Raw genomic sequence first — 15,995 nt, forward strand, 5'->3', positions numbered from 1 at the left:
TCAATCCGCACATCTTATTACGTGGCTTGTTGAGCGCGTTGCCATGGAGACATAGTGCGTGTGGAGGCTTCACGCCATCCACCAAGGCATCCACGCTCAACTCGCCACGCGCCCCACCGAGAACGAACCACATTGTAGCGACCACGAGGAGGTTACCCCATGTGACTCTACCCTCCCTAGCAACCGGGCCAATTTGGTTGCTTAGGAGACCTGGCTGGAGTCACTCAGCACGCCCTGGGATTCGAACTAGCGAACTCCAGGGGTGGTAGCCACCTCCTTTACCACTGAGCTACCCAGACCCCCGACAAGTGTCTAACAATTTGGTCTAAGAAGTTGGAGTAATAATAATAATAATAATATGTTTATTTAGTAGAACAGTATTTTTCAAGCCAACATAATAAGTTCCTTAACAAAAAAAACAAGCTTCACGTGCCTGTTTTTAAACTCTAGACTTCTGCTGTAATGGTGTTTTTAACCTGTAAGACATGATTTAAACCGACCTTGTCCTCGAGCTGTTTAACTCTTCTTTTGAGCAGAGCGTTCTCTTTCTCCGTGTCTCGTAATCTCTTCTTGATGTCCTCGTATGCCGTGACCAGGGCGAAGTGAGACGCCACGGACTCGTCGCTGGCGCACACAGACACGGGGCTCTCGGTCGGGCCGTACGCCGTCTCATGCTTCAGGATACAGATGTCATCATCCACAGCGGGGAAATCCATACCACAGCTGCCAAACAACACATCATAAACACATTCAATAATTAGTGACAGACGGATATACAGTATATGAGCCAGGCTGATTAATCACATGATATTTGGCTATTCTGAGATTATCGGTAGCCTTGAAAAATCTTTCATCTCTTTTTGGTAAGTTTAAATGTCCATATAAACTATATTAAACAGCATTATTTTATAATTACATGCAGCTTTAATGAGCTCATATTAATCGATAGACTACATGGCATATTTGTATTTTACAAATTCATTTACCACACTGCAGGACCATTTAAAATTAACTAGTGAAGAAAATAAGATAATGATAAAGATGATAATGTTAAAAAAACATTAACATTAATTGTTAATTGTTCACAATTAAGGTCCAATCAAGTATTTGTCCTGATTCAAAAAACAAACAAAAAAAAAAGATTTTTATGCATGACAGAAAAGACAATAATATTAATTATTAATATTATTATAATTTATTGCTAGCAATAAAATAATGAATTATAACATTATTATAATGATTGCTAAACACATTTAATGTTGATCTATACATAAGCTGTTTTGATAAAGTGTCTAGATAACACTTTTATTATGTAAATATTATTATTATTATTTAAATAGCAACGCTTAGGTAACATGAACTAATAATGAACAATACTTTAGGTCACTTTAATTAATAAATCTTGGTTAATGATCATTTCTACTCATGAATACATTACAAGTTGTATATGTTAACATTAATTAATGCATTATAAACTAACATGAACAAGCAATTTTGATGCATATCAAACAACATAAATGTTGTATATAATTATTCATGATACCTAATGCATTTACTAATGTTAATAAATATAATTTTGCAGTATAGTGTTACAAAAAAAATACAATAAATAAAAAACACCTTTATTTTAGATTGTAGGACTCGTTAAAATCGAAAGAGAAAGCAGCTTTAGTGTGACAAAGGAGCAAAGAGCAAAATGATGAATGTCGAATGAAATATGAGGCAGATGAGGTACATTTCTTAGATTAAAAACACCACTAACATGATTATTTACATTATATGAGAAAAAAATAATCATATGAATCCTCAAGTAAAGCAGCAAATGTCCTTTTCAGCAGCACAAAGCAACAAGCTGTCATGTCAAACTCCAGCCAATCATCACTTTAATTTGTAAACAAACAAACATGTACGTTGTTTCAATATGATGTTTTTGTGTTAAAGATGTTGACAAATATGAGGCTCAATAATGTGCTCCCTATCTAGTGTACTATGGGGTGACACACTTACCAGACAGCAGTCAGACTGGACAGCAGAGTGGAATATAAATATAAACCATGATACAGAGTAAAAACACGGTGATTTAGAGAGAAGACAGTAAAAACACGACAAAATAAAGCAGCAACACACAAACACACACTGCAGGAAGTGAACCTCTATGACGACTGTACTTCCGGCGGAAACACAACTGTATTGCAATCCACTTCTATTTAACCCTTGTGCGTCAATTTAAATAAGTTACTCAGAGGACACAAACGTCCGCGTCAAAAAACTGCCATAATAATATTATATATTAATATTATTTTCCACTTTCAATAAGTTATTTTTTTATAAGTCATAACTACCAAATATTCAATTATTTTCAGGATTTTAACCCTTTAAATGCCAGTTTGTTTATATAATGCAACTGTTGTTTATATATATATAATAAAAAAACACATAAAATGAATTATTTTACATAAACTCAATGCTAAGGGGATTTATTTATTTATTTAATTTTTTATGTTTTTTTTTTGTTTGTTTTTTTTTTGGATTATCACAGTCAGGGATATGTCAGTGATTAGCAACAACATTGATTTTGATGCATTATTATTTTTTGTGCAGTGTCAGATAAAAAAATAACAAACTCACACTCAGGACCTTAGAGGACAAAAATGTCAGCATCAAAAAACTGCCATAATAATATTATATATTAATATTATTTTCCACTTTCACTGACTTAGGTTTTTTAACCAACATCAGTCCTGATCATAACTACCAAATATTCATTCATTTCAGGATTTACCTTTAAATGCCAGTTTGTTTATATAATGCCACTGTTGTTTTTTACACACACACACACACACACACACACACACACACACACACACACACACACACACGCACACACACACATATTTCTCAATACACACATACAGAACACACTCTGACATCCATACCAACACACACACACAATTTTATCTGCATCATTTATTTAATTGGCCTGCAGTGCACTCTAATACAGCAAACAGAAAATAGGGGAAAAGCTTGTATTTGCTCCATAAGCTAAACATGAGAAAAATGGCGCCATCTGGTGGAAAATATTAAAATGTAAATTTTGAAGCCAGGGCTCCAGAATGAAAGCATAATATCATAGAATTCATTATTTTCTGCTTTAATTACACTAGGATCAAATATTGCAGTTTTAATTGGTTTCAATGGGGACATTTTTGTCCTGGAGGTCCTGATTGTAACTATTTTGTGTATTATAGATGTATTATAGGAACTGACGTTAAAATATGAAAATTCCCCCAAAAATACACACCTTTGGCTAAATTTATGCCATTGGCATTAACACAGACAAAATAATAAAAAAAAACAAAAATGAAAAAGACAAAAATGTCCCGAAGGTCGCACAAGGGTTAAATTAATGGGAGAAAGTGGAACGCTCAACCAAGAAGCTCTGAGCGCCCATCGGTCAACTGTTGTAGAAAGGAAGTCCCGCCTTACAGGTAAAAGAGCCAATCACCTTTTAGATATAGACATCGCCTGTCAATCAACCCGAGAACGCACATGCGCATTAGCTATACAAGACAGAAAAAGCCCAGTCAGCTCTGATTGGTCAACTGGTCCAGTCTGTTGTGATTGGTCAACTGCTTAGAGCGTGTGTCGGAAATGTAAAGGCCCTTACCGTAACCGAAGTAGCCCTTAGGTGGGCATTATGCAAATGTGTTACATAGTGACATAGCTAAGTCACAGAAGTAATGGCTGGACTGCAAACCAGCCATTTCTTGTAGTTGTTGAGGAGTATTTTCTGTGGGAGAGAATAACTCCCTTTGGCGTGGATTTTGTGCTTTGTAACTTTGCAGACCTTTTACATGCACAAACAGCTATATTACACACTAAAGGAAAGTCCCAAAAAGCATAACAGGGCCTCTTTAATAATAACCATTGTAGCCCTGATCTAGTAATGATTATTGTGATGATGCACTTTCAATGTGTGGAAAAAACCTAGATGCAGTGTTATGATTAAAACAGAACTCAGGTGTCTTGAGACGCGTCTAAAAAACCGCGGTGCTTCTGCTCGAGGTGGTAAAAAACAGCGATACGTGGCGCAACGGTCAAAGACATCCATCTAGCGCATATTTACATAGAAAAACAATTTAAATACAGCGCATCGCGTGAACAGCCCCTTACATTCTGTAAAGTATCCTTGGAACGCTGTTTTACAAATCAAAAACACTGCATGATAACATTCTTAAAGGAATAGTTCACCTAAAAATGAACATTCTTTTATTATTTATTATGTCGGTCCAAAACTTTATGACTTTCTTTCTTCTGTAGAACATAAAAGACACGTTAAAAAAAAAAATACATTAAAAGAAAATTTTCCCCTCTGCAATAGCTTTCAAATCTCATTCACACTTGTGCATATTAAAACCTGGTGCATCATGTTCAGTTACAGTGCACTCGAGAACCAATGGCATTTGAGTGCGTTTACATGCACGTTCTTACATCGATTATGCTTAATAAGCTGACAACGTGTGTGGTCATATAAACGTGTTAAACAGCGTTCCTTTATCGATGTAAGGTCATAAACAGCATAAGAATAAGCTGATCGACACAGGTAGATTTTTGCCCGTTACGCCGATTTCGCGTGGCATGTAAACGCCTTAACTACGTTCTTACCGGCTTATCCAATGTGTGCACATGTTGAGCGCATGACTCTTCACTGATGACGTCAAAAGCAGACAACAACTCCTTTATTTAAAATGTCATGTGAATGCAGATTTCTTGCTATGTCTGATTTTTTAAATAAGCTGATTTTTGGGAATTATGCAGGGCCGTTTCTAGCTGTAAGTGGTATAAGTGGCCGCTTAGGGCCCCTGAGCCACCAGGTTGGAAGGTTGTTTTCTTGGGTGGGACTGAATCCGGGACGGCGCCCAATCAAGAATTCACTTAGGGCCCCCACATGCTCAGAAATGGCCCTGTGTGCATATGAACGCGCTCATTGCCGTAAAACCTGGCAAGAAACATTTTAATGCCACAAATTTGAATATGTGCAAGCACCCATGAGATTTGAGAGCTCTGGCGGAGGGGAACTTAAATTTTGGCATGCTCCTCAAAGTTTTATTGTAGGTCTGTCTTCAAAGGTTTATATGTTATCATTTGAGATGAATTTCTCTATGGAAAATGAATGGATTTTTACTTCCGGAACCTGACTGTTGCACTCTCTTATGATGTCACAATACAAGTATTCAACTGTGTAACAGCATGTTCTCAAATAGAGGGTCATATTCCCATTTTGATTTTCATGAGATCTCCTCATAGTTCAAGTGCTGCTGATATCTAGTCTGTGAGAATAAAGAGGTGGAGCGTTTGACCCAGTGTTCAGAAATGTGGGACCAAAACATCTCAACACCAGAAGTAAAGCATGATTTAAACCCTTCCCGCTCTCACCAACAGGGAAGCCAAAAAGGCAAGTTGATCTTGGGAAGATCTCCAAAAGTTTTTTCTTGCCAGACATTGGGCAGGAGAAACGTTCACGAGAATAAACGACCTCAGGGCGTGTTGGAGTCAGAGCACCCATCATTTGTCCAGAGCTATTGCTCAAAAATCACTTATGAGACTGTGTGACCAGTGCAATCGCTGACCGCTCCACCTCCTCTCTAATGCCTCATTTACCTGGCAAACGCTGGGCTTTGCCACAATGCTGTGTCACTGCACCTTGCCATTTCAGTCTGTGCCCCATTCAAGCTCTCAGATAGATGTATGAAGATGGGCACCTATAGGCTCACCAGCCAGTGTTGTCTATTGTGAGTTAAAGATGGTTTGAAATAAAATGAACAAAAAGGCGAGTGTAGTCTTACCCCATTATACACGGCAACAAAAAAAACGTTTGTAATTACTCTTTTTTTTTTTTTTTTTGGCTTGTTTTCCCATATAAATATCTAATAACACATTTAAAACAAGGTACATTTACTTGAGGATGTGTTTTCAGAGAATGCTGAATATAATCTTGAATATAAGGGTATTTTGTCTTAAAGGTGCATATCACTTTATAAAAGTCATATCAGTAACCTTATAAAAGCTGTTTTATTCTACATGGAGAGGGTCCGCACATGGGGGCTGCCATGTTATAATCACATGACATGAATCTCAGTCACTGTCCTGTTATTTGACACTTTCACTCATTGATTAAAGTAATCATGGCTGAATTAAAGTAATCATAGCTAAATTTCTACAATTTCTGAATTAAACTCCTTGAGTATTTTTTCCTGTAATTCAGTAAAGGTTATTTGGAAGTGTTTAAAAGATGCTTTTGTCCTCTTTTCTTTATTTTTTTAGTAAGCACATGTTAAATACAACCTCTTAACTCCAGGCACAAGCTGAATTGTCGGTTAAGAGCTGATGGTTAATCGCTGCAATAGTTGCTAGATTAGTTGTCGATTATCAAAATAATAATTAGTTGCAGCCCTAATGAGAAAATACTGTAACCACTAGGTGGAGCTGCTCACAAAGTAAGCAAACCTCATTTATAAGCAGGTTTCTCCACACGCTTCCTTTCAGGCTAAGAGTTGTATTAAAACCTATTTCGATTTTTTCTGACATCATGTTATTTTGAATGATCTAATACTGTGATGATCATATGAAACAAACTCAAACTCTGAGCCACACTCACACAGGTGTCTGATATATGGCAGGTGTGTATACATGCATACTTGTTAATAGGTCAGTATGGACTGTGTGTTTTATTTTGTTCTCATTAAATGTTGGGAAATGAAAGAGCGTTACCTAACAAGATAATCCGAATTACACATGATGCAAAAGCCATGCTTTTTATTAGACGTTTCAAGGTTTACAAATGCAATGCCAGCACTGCATGAGAAATACAGACACAATCTTAGTCAGTAAAATAGTTTAAACATTTAAAAAAACAGACTAATTTACATAGTTCAAACAAGTTATTTAAATACAGTACAAAAATACAGTAATTTGTAGTAAAATCGCACCCATCCATTTTTAATTTTCACATCCTTTTTCATCAATGCTCTGATTGCTGGACACAAATCAATTAGTAGTATAACATGTAAACCATTGGTCCTCTATTAAGTGCATTTTTAAAGTGAAGACACTGAGTATCTGACAATACACAAAGTGACTTTTCCTCAGTAGTACTCAAGAGCTCTATTCCAAAACAGCCTACATAGGGAGCTCCCTTCTTAGGCAGAATCCTAACTGAAATAGAACCTTATACAGAAAGTGACAGATTTGGATTTCAATAACACACACAAGATTAGCTTAAATAGTCCATTTTTAAATACACGATGCCCAGGAGTGAATTTATGTGCTACTCTAGAAGCTTTAAATCACCATTACAGATCTTGAGTAATGGTTTTCAGCATTGTCAGTGTTGTCAGTTTTCAGTCAGGTGGACTTTGACTGGATTTGTACAGTTACTGAAAATAGCAACTCCAAACGGTAATCCTGCCCCAACCTGTTTTCTTGATCCACCTGTAACTGTTTCAGTTAGGAGACAAGTTACGGCAGTTTCAGAGCTGGAATGGTTTGTTGCAATGAAGCCTTTGGCGATGCTGGGAAGATTCTTGATTTCTCTTCACATGAAGGTCCACACCTCCAGATCCTGAATGGTGAAGTCATTATGGAGTGAGAGTGGCTGGTTGTAGAAAGTGCTGCATGAATAACTCGAGCCTTGATACAGGTCAGCATCCAACCACAGGCCAAAGTATCCACTGAACACACAAACAACATGATCATTAGATAAATCCATCCATGTGCTTTTATCAATTATCATTAAAGGATTAGTTCACCAAAAAATTAAAGTTCAGTCATTGTTTACTCACCCCTGTGTTGTAATAACCCTATATGACTTTCTTTCTTTTTCTGAACACAAAATGTTGTGCTCAGTGATGTCATACAATGGCAGTTTATGGTGACCACCTCTTCAAGCTTCAAAAGAACACAAAAGTATAATTCAGAAGTCTAATAAATTATTCATGAGACTCATGATTGTTGTGAAAGCATACGATAAGATTTGATGAGAAACAAACTGAAATCTAATGTATTATTTAGTGAAAATGTTCACTGACCGTTGATCTCCTGTGCGAGTTCATGATAGGACACGAGAGCAACAGTTCACGCAGCCCCTTCACGACATTGGGGCGTTCAAGTGAAAACTCGTTTTATCTTAAAACAGGTCCTCCACAGCGATAGTCACAACACAACACAGCTGCACACAAAACAGAGAACAGAACTTTCTAAACATGTCTGAAGAGTTTGTAGTCGAAGAATTGATGCATTTCTATGCCCAGCCTTATTTATTTTTTTTAAGTTTTTGGACCGGTGCCAGTTCACAGTGGACAGAGTAACCCACAAAATGCTGAAAATAGAAAACAAGCGATCTATAGAATGTACCATCACTCATCACTGCTGGTTAGGACAAAAACTCTGATTACCATAGAAAATATACCTTTAATCGCGTCATTTGCCATCAGTTTAGGACACGGTGTGACCGTGGCTGCCTGTAGCGCTCCTCTATAAATAAGGCTGGGCATAGAAATGCATCAATTCTTCAACTATAAACTCTTCAGACATGTTTAGAAAGTTCTGTTCTCTGTTTTGTGTGCAGCTGTGTTGTGTTGTGACTATCGCTGTGGAGGACCTGTTTTAAGATAAAACGAGTTTTCACTTGAACGCCCCAATGTCGTGAAGGGGCTGCGTGAACTGTTGCTCTCGTGTCCTATCATGAACACACACAGGAGATCAACGGTCAGTGAACATTTTCACTAAATAATACATTAGATTTCAGTTTGTTTCTCATCAAATCTTATCGTATGCTTTCACAACAATCATGAGTCTCATGAATAATTTATTAGACTTCTGAATTATACTTTTGTGTTCTTTTGAAGCTTGAAGAGGTGGTCACCATAAACTGCCATTGTATGACATCACTGAGCACAACATTTTGTGTTCAGAAAAAGAAAGAAAGTCATATAGGGTTATTACAACACAGGGGTGAGTAAACAATGACTGAATTTTCATTTTTGGGTGAACTAATCCTTTAATACAAAAACGACTTGGGACTTAAATTAATAGTTTACCCAAAAATGAATATTCTGTCATCATTTTATACTGTCAAGCTTCAAAACAGACAAAATACACCATAAAAGTAGTCCAAACGACTTCTGCAGTCATACGATAGCTTTGTCTTAATTTTAAGCCCTTATTCATAGTTTAAATTGATCGCAAGCATTTTAGGTTTCTTTATTGTCTGTTTTGGATCTTGATATACTGTTAATCACCATCTGCTTTCATTATATGGAAAAGACCAGCATGAACATTCTTCCGAACATCTTTGTGTTTCACGTAAGAAAGTAAGTGAGTAAATGATGACAAAGTTTACATTTTTGGCTGAACTATACCTTTAATGTCATGAAACAACAGTAATACTCACCCTCCGCCTCCCATCTGGAGCGAGTCGAGGAATCCTCTTACAAAGTAGGAATTTTCTCCACTCCAGCGGAATATCTGCATGAACACAAACCGTTTAAGAACCCGTGACATTACAGTAGGACAGCAGGCAGTTGTCCAGCTATTTAACAAAAAACAGAGCGGCAGGGACTGAAAAAATATTTACCTGAAACTCCGGACAGAAGCTGTACAGGAACGTTTCTCCGGTGCCATAACAGTGGCTGCTCACTTTGAAAGGGTCGGAAGAGAACGCTCCAAAAACCTGAAAATTATTCAACAAGATTGTTTTATCATTTAGCACATGTCCAGGTCCAATTTCACCCCAACAATCAAAAGATAGAAGGAAATATACAGAAATATTTTGCATGTTTTATAAGATTCATCCATGTTTACGTTAAACATAGCTTAGTTTTCAAATTCATTTAAAAGTGCATAAAAGAAGTTGCACATATTGAGGGTTTAACTGATGTAAGATCAAGTCATGCATGTGCATCAATGATCAGTTTTTCATCTTACCTGGTTGTTTGTATCCTTGATGACCAGAAGAACAGGTCTGTCTATGTCTGCCATGTGTCTGTAGAGTGTGTTCAAACTGGTGCCGTGCTCCGTCGTGCTATACAGTAATTTCCATGGATACTCTTGAGTCCGTGCCGGAATGTGATTCATCAGCTGTGAAGATCAAGATGCACATATAAATATATAGAAATAATGAAGAAACGACATTTATGAATTTGACGGAGCACCTTGTGCATTCAAGCTATGCATTTGATCAGTCCATGCATTGCATGATGTACCAGATGAACACTAAATTAAAAGTTTAAGAACTTAAAAAAAGCTTACTCGTTCAAGATGATGCACCTGCAAAATATGACTTTGGTCTGTTAAAACTGGCAGCAGATCCTCAAATTCAGAGTCTGTGGAGCTACAGAGACTCAGACGACGCTTGTCCGGTTTTACAGTGATGATCTGAATGCAAAGACACAAGAAAAGCATTGTTAACATCAACGACCAATGAACAGATAATCCACTTAAAATCATCAAAGCTTTGGAAATCACACAGTAAAAAAATAGCAACTTGTTACTTTATTTCCTAAGCAAGTCTTAAGAATGACTTTTGTTGGTGTAACAATGCATTCAGGTTAATTAAGCTATATTAAATAGTATCTAGCCTAACAACACATGAGCCTCTGTATGCTGGCTTCAAACTAAAAAGCATTTTTTTCATGCATTCATAAGATGCAGAGATTTTCATGCACTGTCAAAATTTTGCATGCACATTGCTGCTCGTTTTCTAAAACTCTCACAAATTCATTCCTCAAAGACAAGCTCACCTCTACAAAAGGCTCCTCGGATGTTTTGGCAAAGTATAAAACCTTCATGCTCTTTGGTATTGGTCTCATGTCTACTGAGGGTATTTCTGGTGTGTAATAGTTGCTTTGAAAGTGTCTTGACTCTGTTTGTGTCCTCAGCCACTCTCTGTCTGCTTATATAGTGTTTCCTGCCTCTCATTGGTCTGTTCATTTTTTTCTCTCTTCCCGTCAGTTCAACCCTAGGGACTTTTAATTTATTTTCCAGCAAAACACAACATAAAAGAGGAAGTCTTGCCAAATATGGTATGTTAACAGTAAACTGTTACAAGTCGCTTGCAGCCTCATGGCACATTAGAAGTTTGGAGATGGGAAAATGATTGTGTTCCTGGAGAATTATTTAAATGTGTTCTAACTCACAATTGCACAAATCCCTTTTATAACTCAGTTTTTTTCTCCTATAGACATCAATCAGATTAAATAGAGAGCAAATTGAGACTTTTGCTAAAGTCTTCTGCTTCTGAGATGTTTCTCCAGAGAAAGACTCCAGTAATCTTACATGCATCTGCACTAGAGTTCTGAGTTGAGATCTCAACAATGTCTCAAACTGTGCTCAGATTTGCAGAGATCTCAATATGAACTCAAACATTTCTCATTAAATTCTTCCAGGTCCAAATGATCTATCCACAATTAATCTATATGACAACAATGACAGTGATTGGCTCATTGGTGTCTATTTGTGTTTCTAAATAAGTTTTATGATATTTAGAGATTCTGATTCTGATTTTTGTTTCCAAATAAGTTTTATGGTATAGAGATTTTTTTAACCAACTAGTATAATATCTGTTTTGTCTGCATTTATTTTGAGGAAATTGGTGGTCATCCAGTTCTTGATCTCATAAAATATGGCAATTAAAGAACAGGGGGGAAAGTGGCAGTGGGTTTGGGGCTAATATGTGTCCTGAGCTCGTGCTTTTCAAAACTAGTGAAGCAAAAACGATTGTTTTTGTTATCTGCAATGTTGTTCCGAAAAGCTGCGCAAAGAACTACTCCAACAGAAATTTCCTAATGAAAATAATTAACTAAGCTCAAAACTGTTTTTGCAACAAAATATGCAAAATATCTGATTGTAAAAGCTGTAATAAATGTGTTACGTCACATTAAAACTAAATGCGCGTGTATCTCGAACACTCTGTGCTTTACAGCAGTGATGCTGTCAATCATGTACATCACCGTTGCCATTATTGGCCCTTTGTTGCCAAGTCCTGCCCATTTGAGAGCTTGACCAATCATCATATAAAGCAGCCAGGCTTCGATTCAAAAGCCAAATGTCCAAGAGAGTGCAACAGTCAGGTTCCAGAAGTAAAAATGCTATTTTTTTTTCCATAGGCGATAACTTATAAACCTTTACAGACAGACCTACTGTGAGCTACCATGAAGCCACTAGTCCACGTTATTTCAATTTTTAAAAAAAAATCATGTTTAATAGCAAATTCCTGGTGAAGAACTACACTACCCATGATCCTGTAGAGAAAGATCCACTAAGCAGAGACAAGCAAAGGGCGCCAAAAGTGCTCTGCAGCAACCGCCCAATCCCATGATGCATTGTGAATGATGCAGTCGAGTCGCTCTCCCTACACTTTCAAACATATATCTGAATATTTTGCAGTAAAATAAAAAAAATATTAATTAATCAACAAGTTTAAATAAAAACTATATATATTTCTTAAAGTTACCTGCCAGTTGTTGGAGGCGGGATTCTTGAGTAAACTGCCAATCACAGTCAGTGTATCCCTGTGGACCTTCACTAAGCTCTGCTTTCTGCTGTGTTTACTGTAGATGCTCTCTGGAGACCACTGAACGAAGAACGTATACAAATGATCGACTCTAAAATAAACAGAAGCATACTCCGTGTTATGAACTGTAATACGTAATTGATTGAAAATGAGCTTAAAATTGAGAATTGAACACACTTTCCTCTGCCAGATAATGCATGTATTTACATGCTGTTATGCAAAGTTTGATGGAGTGAGTATCATGGGCAGTGCTAGGGGTGGGCTATGGGGGCTTAAGCCCGAATGTTTTTTATCATCTTGTAGAGATATCAAAAGTACCAGTACTTTGGTATCAAGTCTTTAGTAAAATATAAATATATTTTAATATTAAGTAATATGTATAAGTAACGGGGTGGGCTACAGGGGCTTAAGCCCCGAATGACTTGGTCCATTCAAATGAACATACTTAGATACATAATCCTGAAAACAAAGAGTAATATAAACTGATCAGCCACAACATTAAAAGCACCTGCCTAATATTGTGTAGGTCCCCCTCGTGAAATACTATTCTTCTCAGCACAATTGTACAGAGTGGTTATCTGAGTTACTGTAGACTTTGTCAGTTCAAACCAGTCTGGCCATTCTCTGTTGACCTCTCTCATCAACAAGGTGTTTCCATCCACAGAACTGCCGCTCACTGGATGTTTTTTGTTTTTGGCACCATTCTGAGTAAATTCTAGAGACTGTTGTGTGTGAAAATCCCAGAAATACTCAAACCCGCCCATCTGGCATCAACAATCATCCATGTGATTATCTAATCAGCCAATCATGTGGCAGCAGTGCAGTGCATTAAATCATGCAGATACGGTTCAGGAGCTTCAGTTAATGTTCACATCAACTATCAGAATGGGGGAAAGATGTGATCTCAGTGATTTGGAGCGTGGCATGATTGTTGGAGCGTGGCATGATTGTTGGTGCCAGATGGGCTGGTTTGAGTATTTCTGGGATTTTCACACACAACAGTCTCTAGAATTTACTCAGAATGGTGCCAAAAACAAAAAACATCCAGTGAGCGGCAGTTCTGTGGACGGAAACACCTTGTTGATGAGAGAGGTCAACAGAGAATGACCAGACTGGTTTGAACTGACAAAAGTCTACAGTAACTCAGATAACTGCTCTTTATTTCCAAAAATATATAAAGATTGACTTTAATTTATAATTTGATTATAAAGTGTATTATTTTACAAAATACACCCATACGTAACCACAGATGTCGGGGCTAAGCCAAGAATATCCACTGACCCTAGAACCGCCCATGAATATCATTACAATGTCAGACTGGGTTTTCCAGACTGGGTTTTGCGCAAGTGAATTCCAGGAAACTCTTGGAATGTTGGAAACTGGAACTCTTATAAGCGCTGCTACACTGCAGCACATTTGTTTTTAACATTCAAACCAGCAGATTTCCCTCAAACTTGCGCACAAATTAAAGCATCAAACATGCACAAATGTTTCACTGCACACAGGAAACAGACAGTTGTTGTGTCTTTATGGCTAAACTAAATTAAAAACTAAATTTTACTGCACCATGTAAAAGAGCTCCATTTTTGGCTGAAAGCCCAAGCACACATGCTATCGTCCCTAACTAGTGTACATCCTATACTTCCTGTTGAATAGACCACCGGTCACCAGCATACAGACAGTACGTTTGGACTTCTTTATATATTTTCTATCGGTCAGCCCTGCTGAGAAACAACATGAACGTTCATAGTATTTCTTTCATTTTTTGCTGGTAAACAACATAGCTACCCTGGTCCAGCTAAACTAGCACTTAACCAGCACTAACTAGCATAAACCAGCTTAGACCTGCATGGAAATTAATTAAAATTAATTAAAAATTCACGTCTTAAGTTGTGCAGATAGAACATATTTTAAAAGGATCAAATTAAAAGCTAGAAATGTCATAATTCAGATTGGACGAATTAGCCCTCCTTTCAAATCATGAGTTTCAATTTAAGTTGAATTGGCCTCACCTAAACAAAGAGTTAATTGAATTATAATTCAAAGAAAAGAAAAGTTTTTTAACAAAACACAAATAAAAACATCATTAATTTTGTCTAATTATGCATATTTTATTCTTGATATGTCGAGTATATATATTCATATTCTCTAAACTTTCATAATATGAAAGTTAATTGATTAAATTCAATGAAATACAAATACATTAAATTCAAATTTCTATTATTGGCATCGCAAACTTTGATTATTAGTATCATATAATTTGTCTGGAAACAGTCCAGGTTTTAATGGGTAAATTATTCAAAAACATTTAATATATTTAATTATTACAACTTATTTAATTAAATTGAATTATTATAATTATAATTGAAATTAAAATTAATTTCTTATTTATAATTTTTTTTTCTTATTTACTAAATGACATTTACACATTAAAAAAAATATTTTAAGATTTACAATTTAAATTCCATAACAAAATTAAATATCAACAAAATAAATACATAAATATTAAGTTTTATTAGTTTAATTTTAGTTAAAAATGACACAATTCTAAGTAAATCTTAAATAAAGGCTAAAATATTTTTAGAGTGCAGTTTCTTTGATTTTTTTGTTTTTCATTTTAATTATATTCCCTTAATTTCACATGTTTCGATTTGGAATTTAGAATGCGTTCTCAATTCAATACTGCGATTTAATCAAAGCGACTTACTCTCCTACGCTGTATACGACACCCATGTTGATCAGAGGATGCAGATGTCTTTTATGTAGGAGTGTGTCGTAGTGCTGGAGACCGAAATCCACCCAGACTCACTCGCCGCCGCTCCGTTTTATACCCACATCTTAGCTGAGATAAGCTTCTTTCACCAAAACCCTTCCAAAGGTCCTTCAAGGTCCGCCATCATTTCACAACTGGGTTAGGAAGACCACTGAGTGACATATTAACTTCAAATGAGTCTTCTGTGCTGCTGACTGGAGTTCAATAAGTTACTGTGCCACTTCAGGTCTGGAAATTTGCTGCCAAAGAGATAAAGTCTCTGAACATCAGCGCTTTCTTACCTCAACGTGATTAAAGGCACTGTGCTGGTCTTGAACGATTCACCACTGCACGTCATAAGATAAAAATGTTTGTGTAAATAATCTTTAAGTCGAATGTACTAATTTGCTCTGAAACGACTTTCCTTTTTAGCTGAAATCTTCCTCAATCACCTAATAGAGACACTTTACACCAGCCAATCAGTTTCTAATTAATAAAATCAAATCCCGCCGATTTATTTCTAATTAAATATCCTGTTTCACTCTGACATGTATCGGATTATGAAAGCAAAATGCTTTTACATTAAAGTCATGTTGACTTTAATGTAAATGTGTTTTCTGTATTATTGCAATATCACATTTGTACTAGTACATACTGTGCATATATAGTGCA

At 36.5% G+C, this 15,995-nt stretch overlaps 2 protein-coding genes across 4 annotated transcripts in view; both read right to left on the reverse strand.

Annotated features, from left to right (window-relative positions):
• The window catches only part of LOC127453662 (5-azacytidine-induced protein 2-like), a 19,117-nt gene extending 16,965 nt beyond the window's left edge, over positions 1-2,152 (reverse strand). For both annotated transcript variants that reach the window (XM_051720225.1, XM_051720224.1), the window contains exons 1-2: positions 2,008-2,152; positions 501-723 (exon numbers count right to left, since the gene is read on the reverse strand). In XM_051720225.1, the coding sequence (XP_051576185.1) occupies positions 501-716 (216 nt within the window). In that variant the 5' untranslated portion in view covers positions 717-723; positions 2,008-2,152. The remainder of the gene's footprint in view (positions 1-500; positions 724-2,007) is intronic.
• Positions 2,153-6,801: 4,649 nt separating this feature from the next.
• LOC127453669 (nuclear receptor coactivator 7) lies at positions 6,802-15,356 on the reverse strand. 2 transcript variants are annotated; one of them, XM_051720234.1, is made up of 7 exons: positions 15,279-15,356; positions 12,512-12,662; positions 10,309-10,434; positions 9,985-10,137; positions 9,635-9,730; positions 9,452-9,525; positions 6,802-7,730 (listed from the first exon to the last, which is right to left on the reverse strand). In XM_051720234.1, exons 1-7 carry the CDS (start codon positions 15,302-15,304, stop codon positions 7,595-7,597), a joined length of 762 nt encoding a protein of 253 aa, XP_051576194.1. In that variant the 5' UTR covers positions 15,305-15,356; the 3' UTR covers positions 6,802-7,594. The 2 variants fall into 2 exon arrangements, with proteins under 2 accessions (XP_051576194.1, XP_051576195.1); XM_051720235.1 differs by lacking the exons at positions 12,512-12,662; positions 15,279-15,356 and adding an exon at positions 10,800-11,329.
• Positions 15,357-15,995: the final 639 nt, after the last annotated feature.

The sequence above is a fragment of the Myxocyprinus asiaticus genome, chromosome 16, assembly GCF_019703515.2.
Source record: "Myxocyprinus asiaticus isolate MX2 ecotype Aquarium Trade chromosome 16, UBuf_Myxa_2, whole genome shotgun sequence".
NCBI lineage: Eukaryota > Metazoa > Chordata > Actinopteri > Cypriniformes > Catostomidae > Myxocyprinus > Myxocyprinus asiaticus.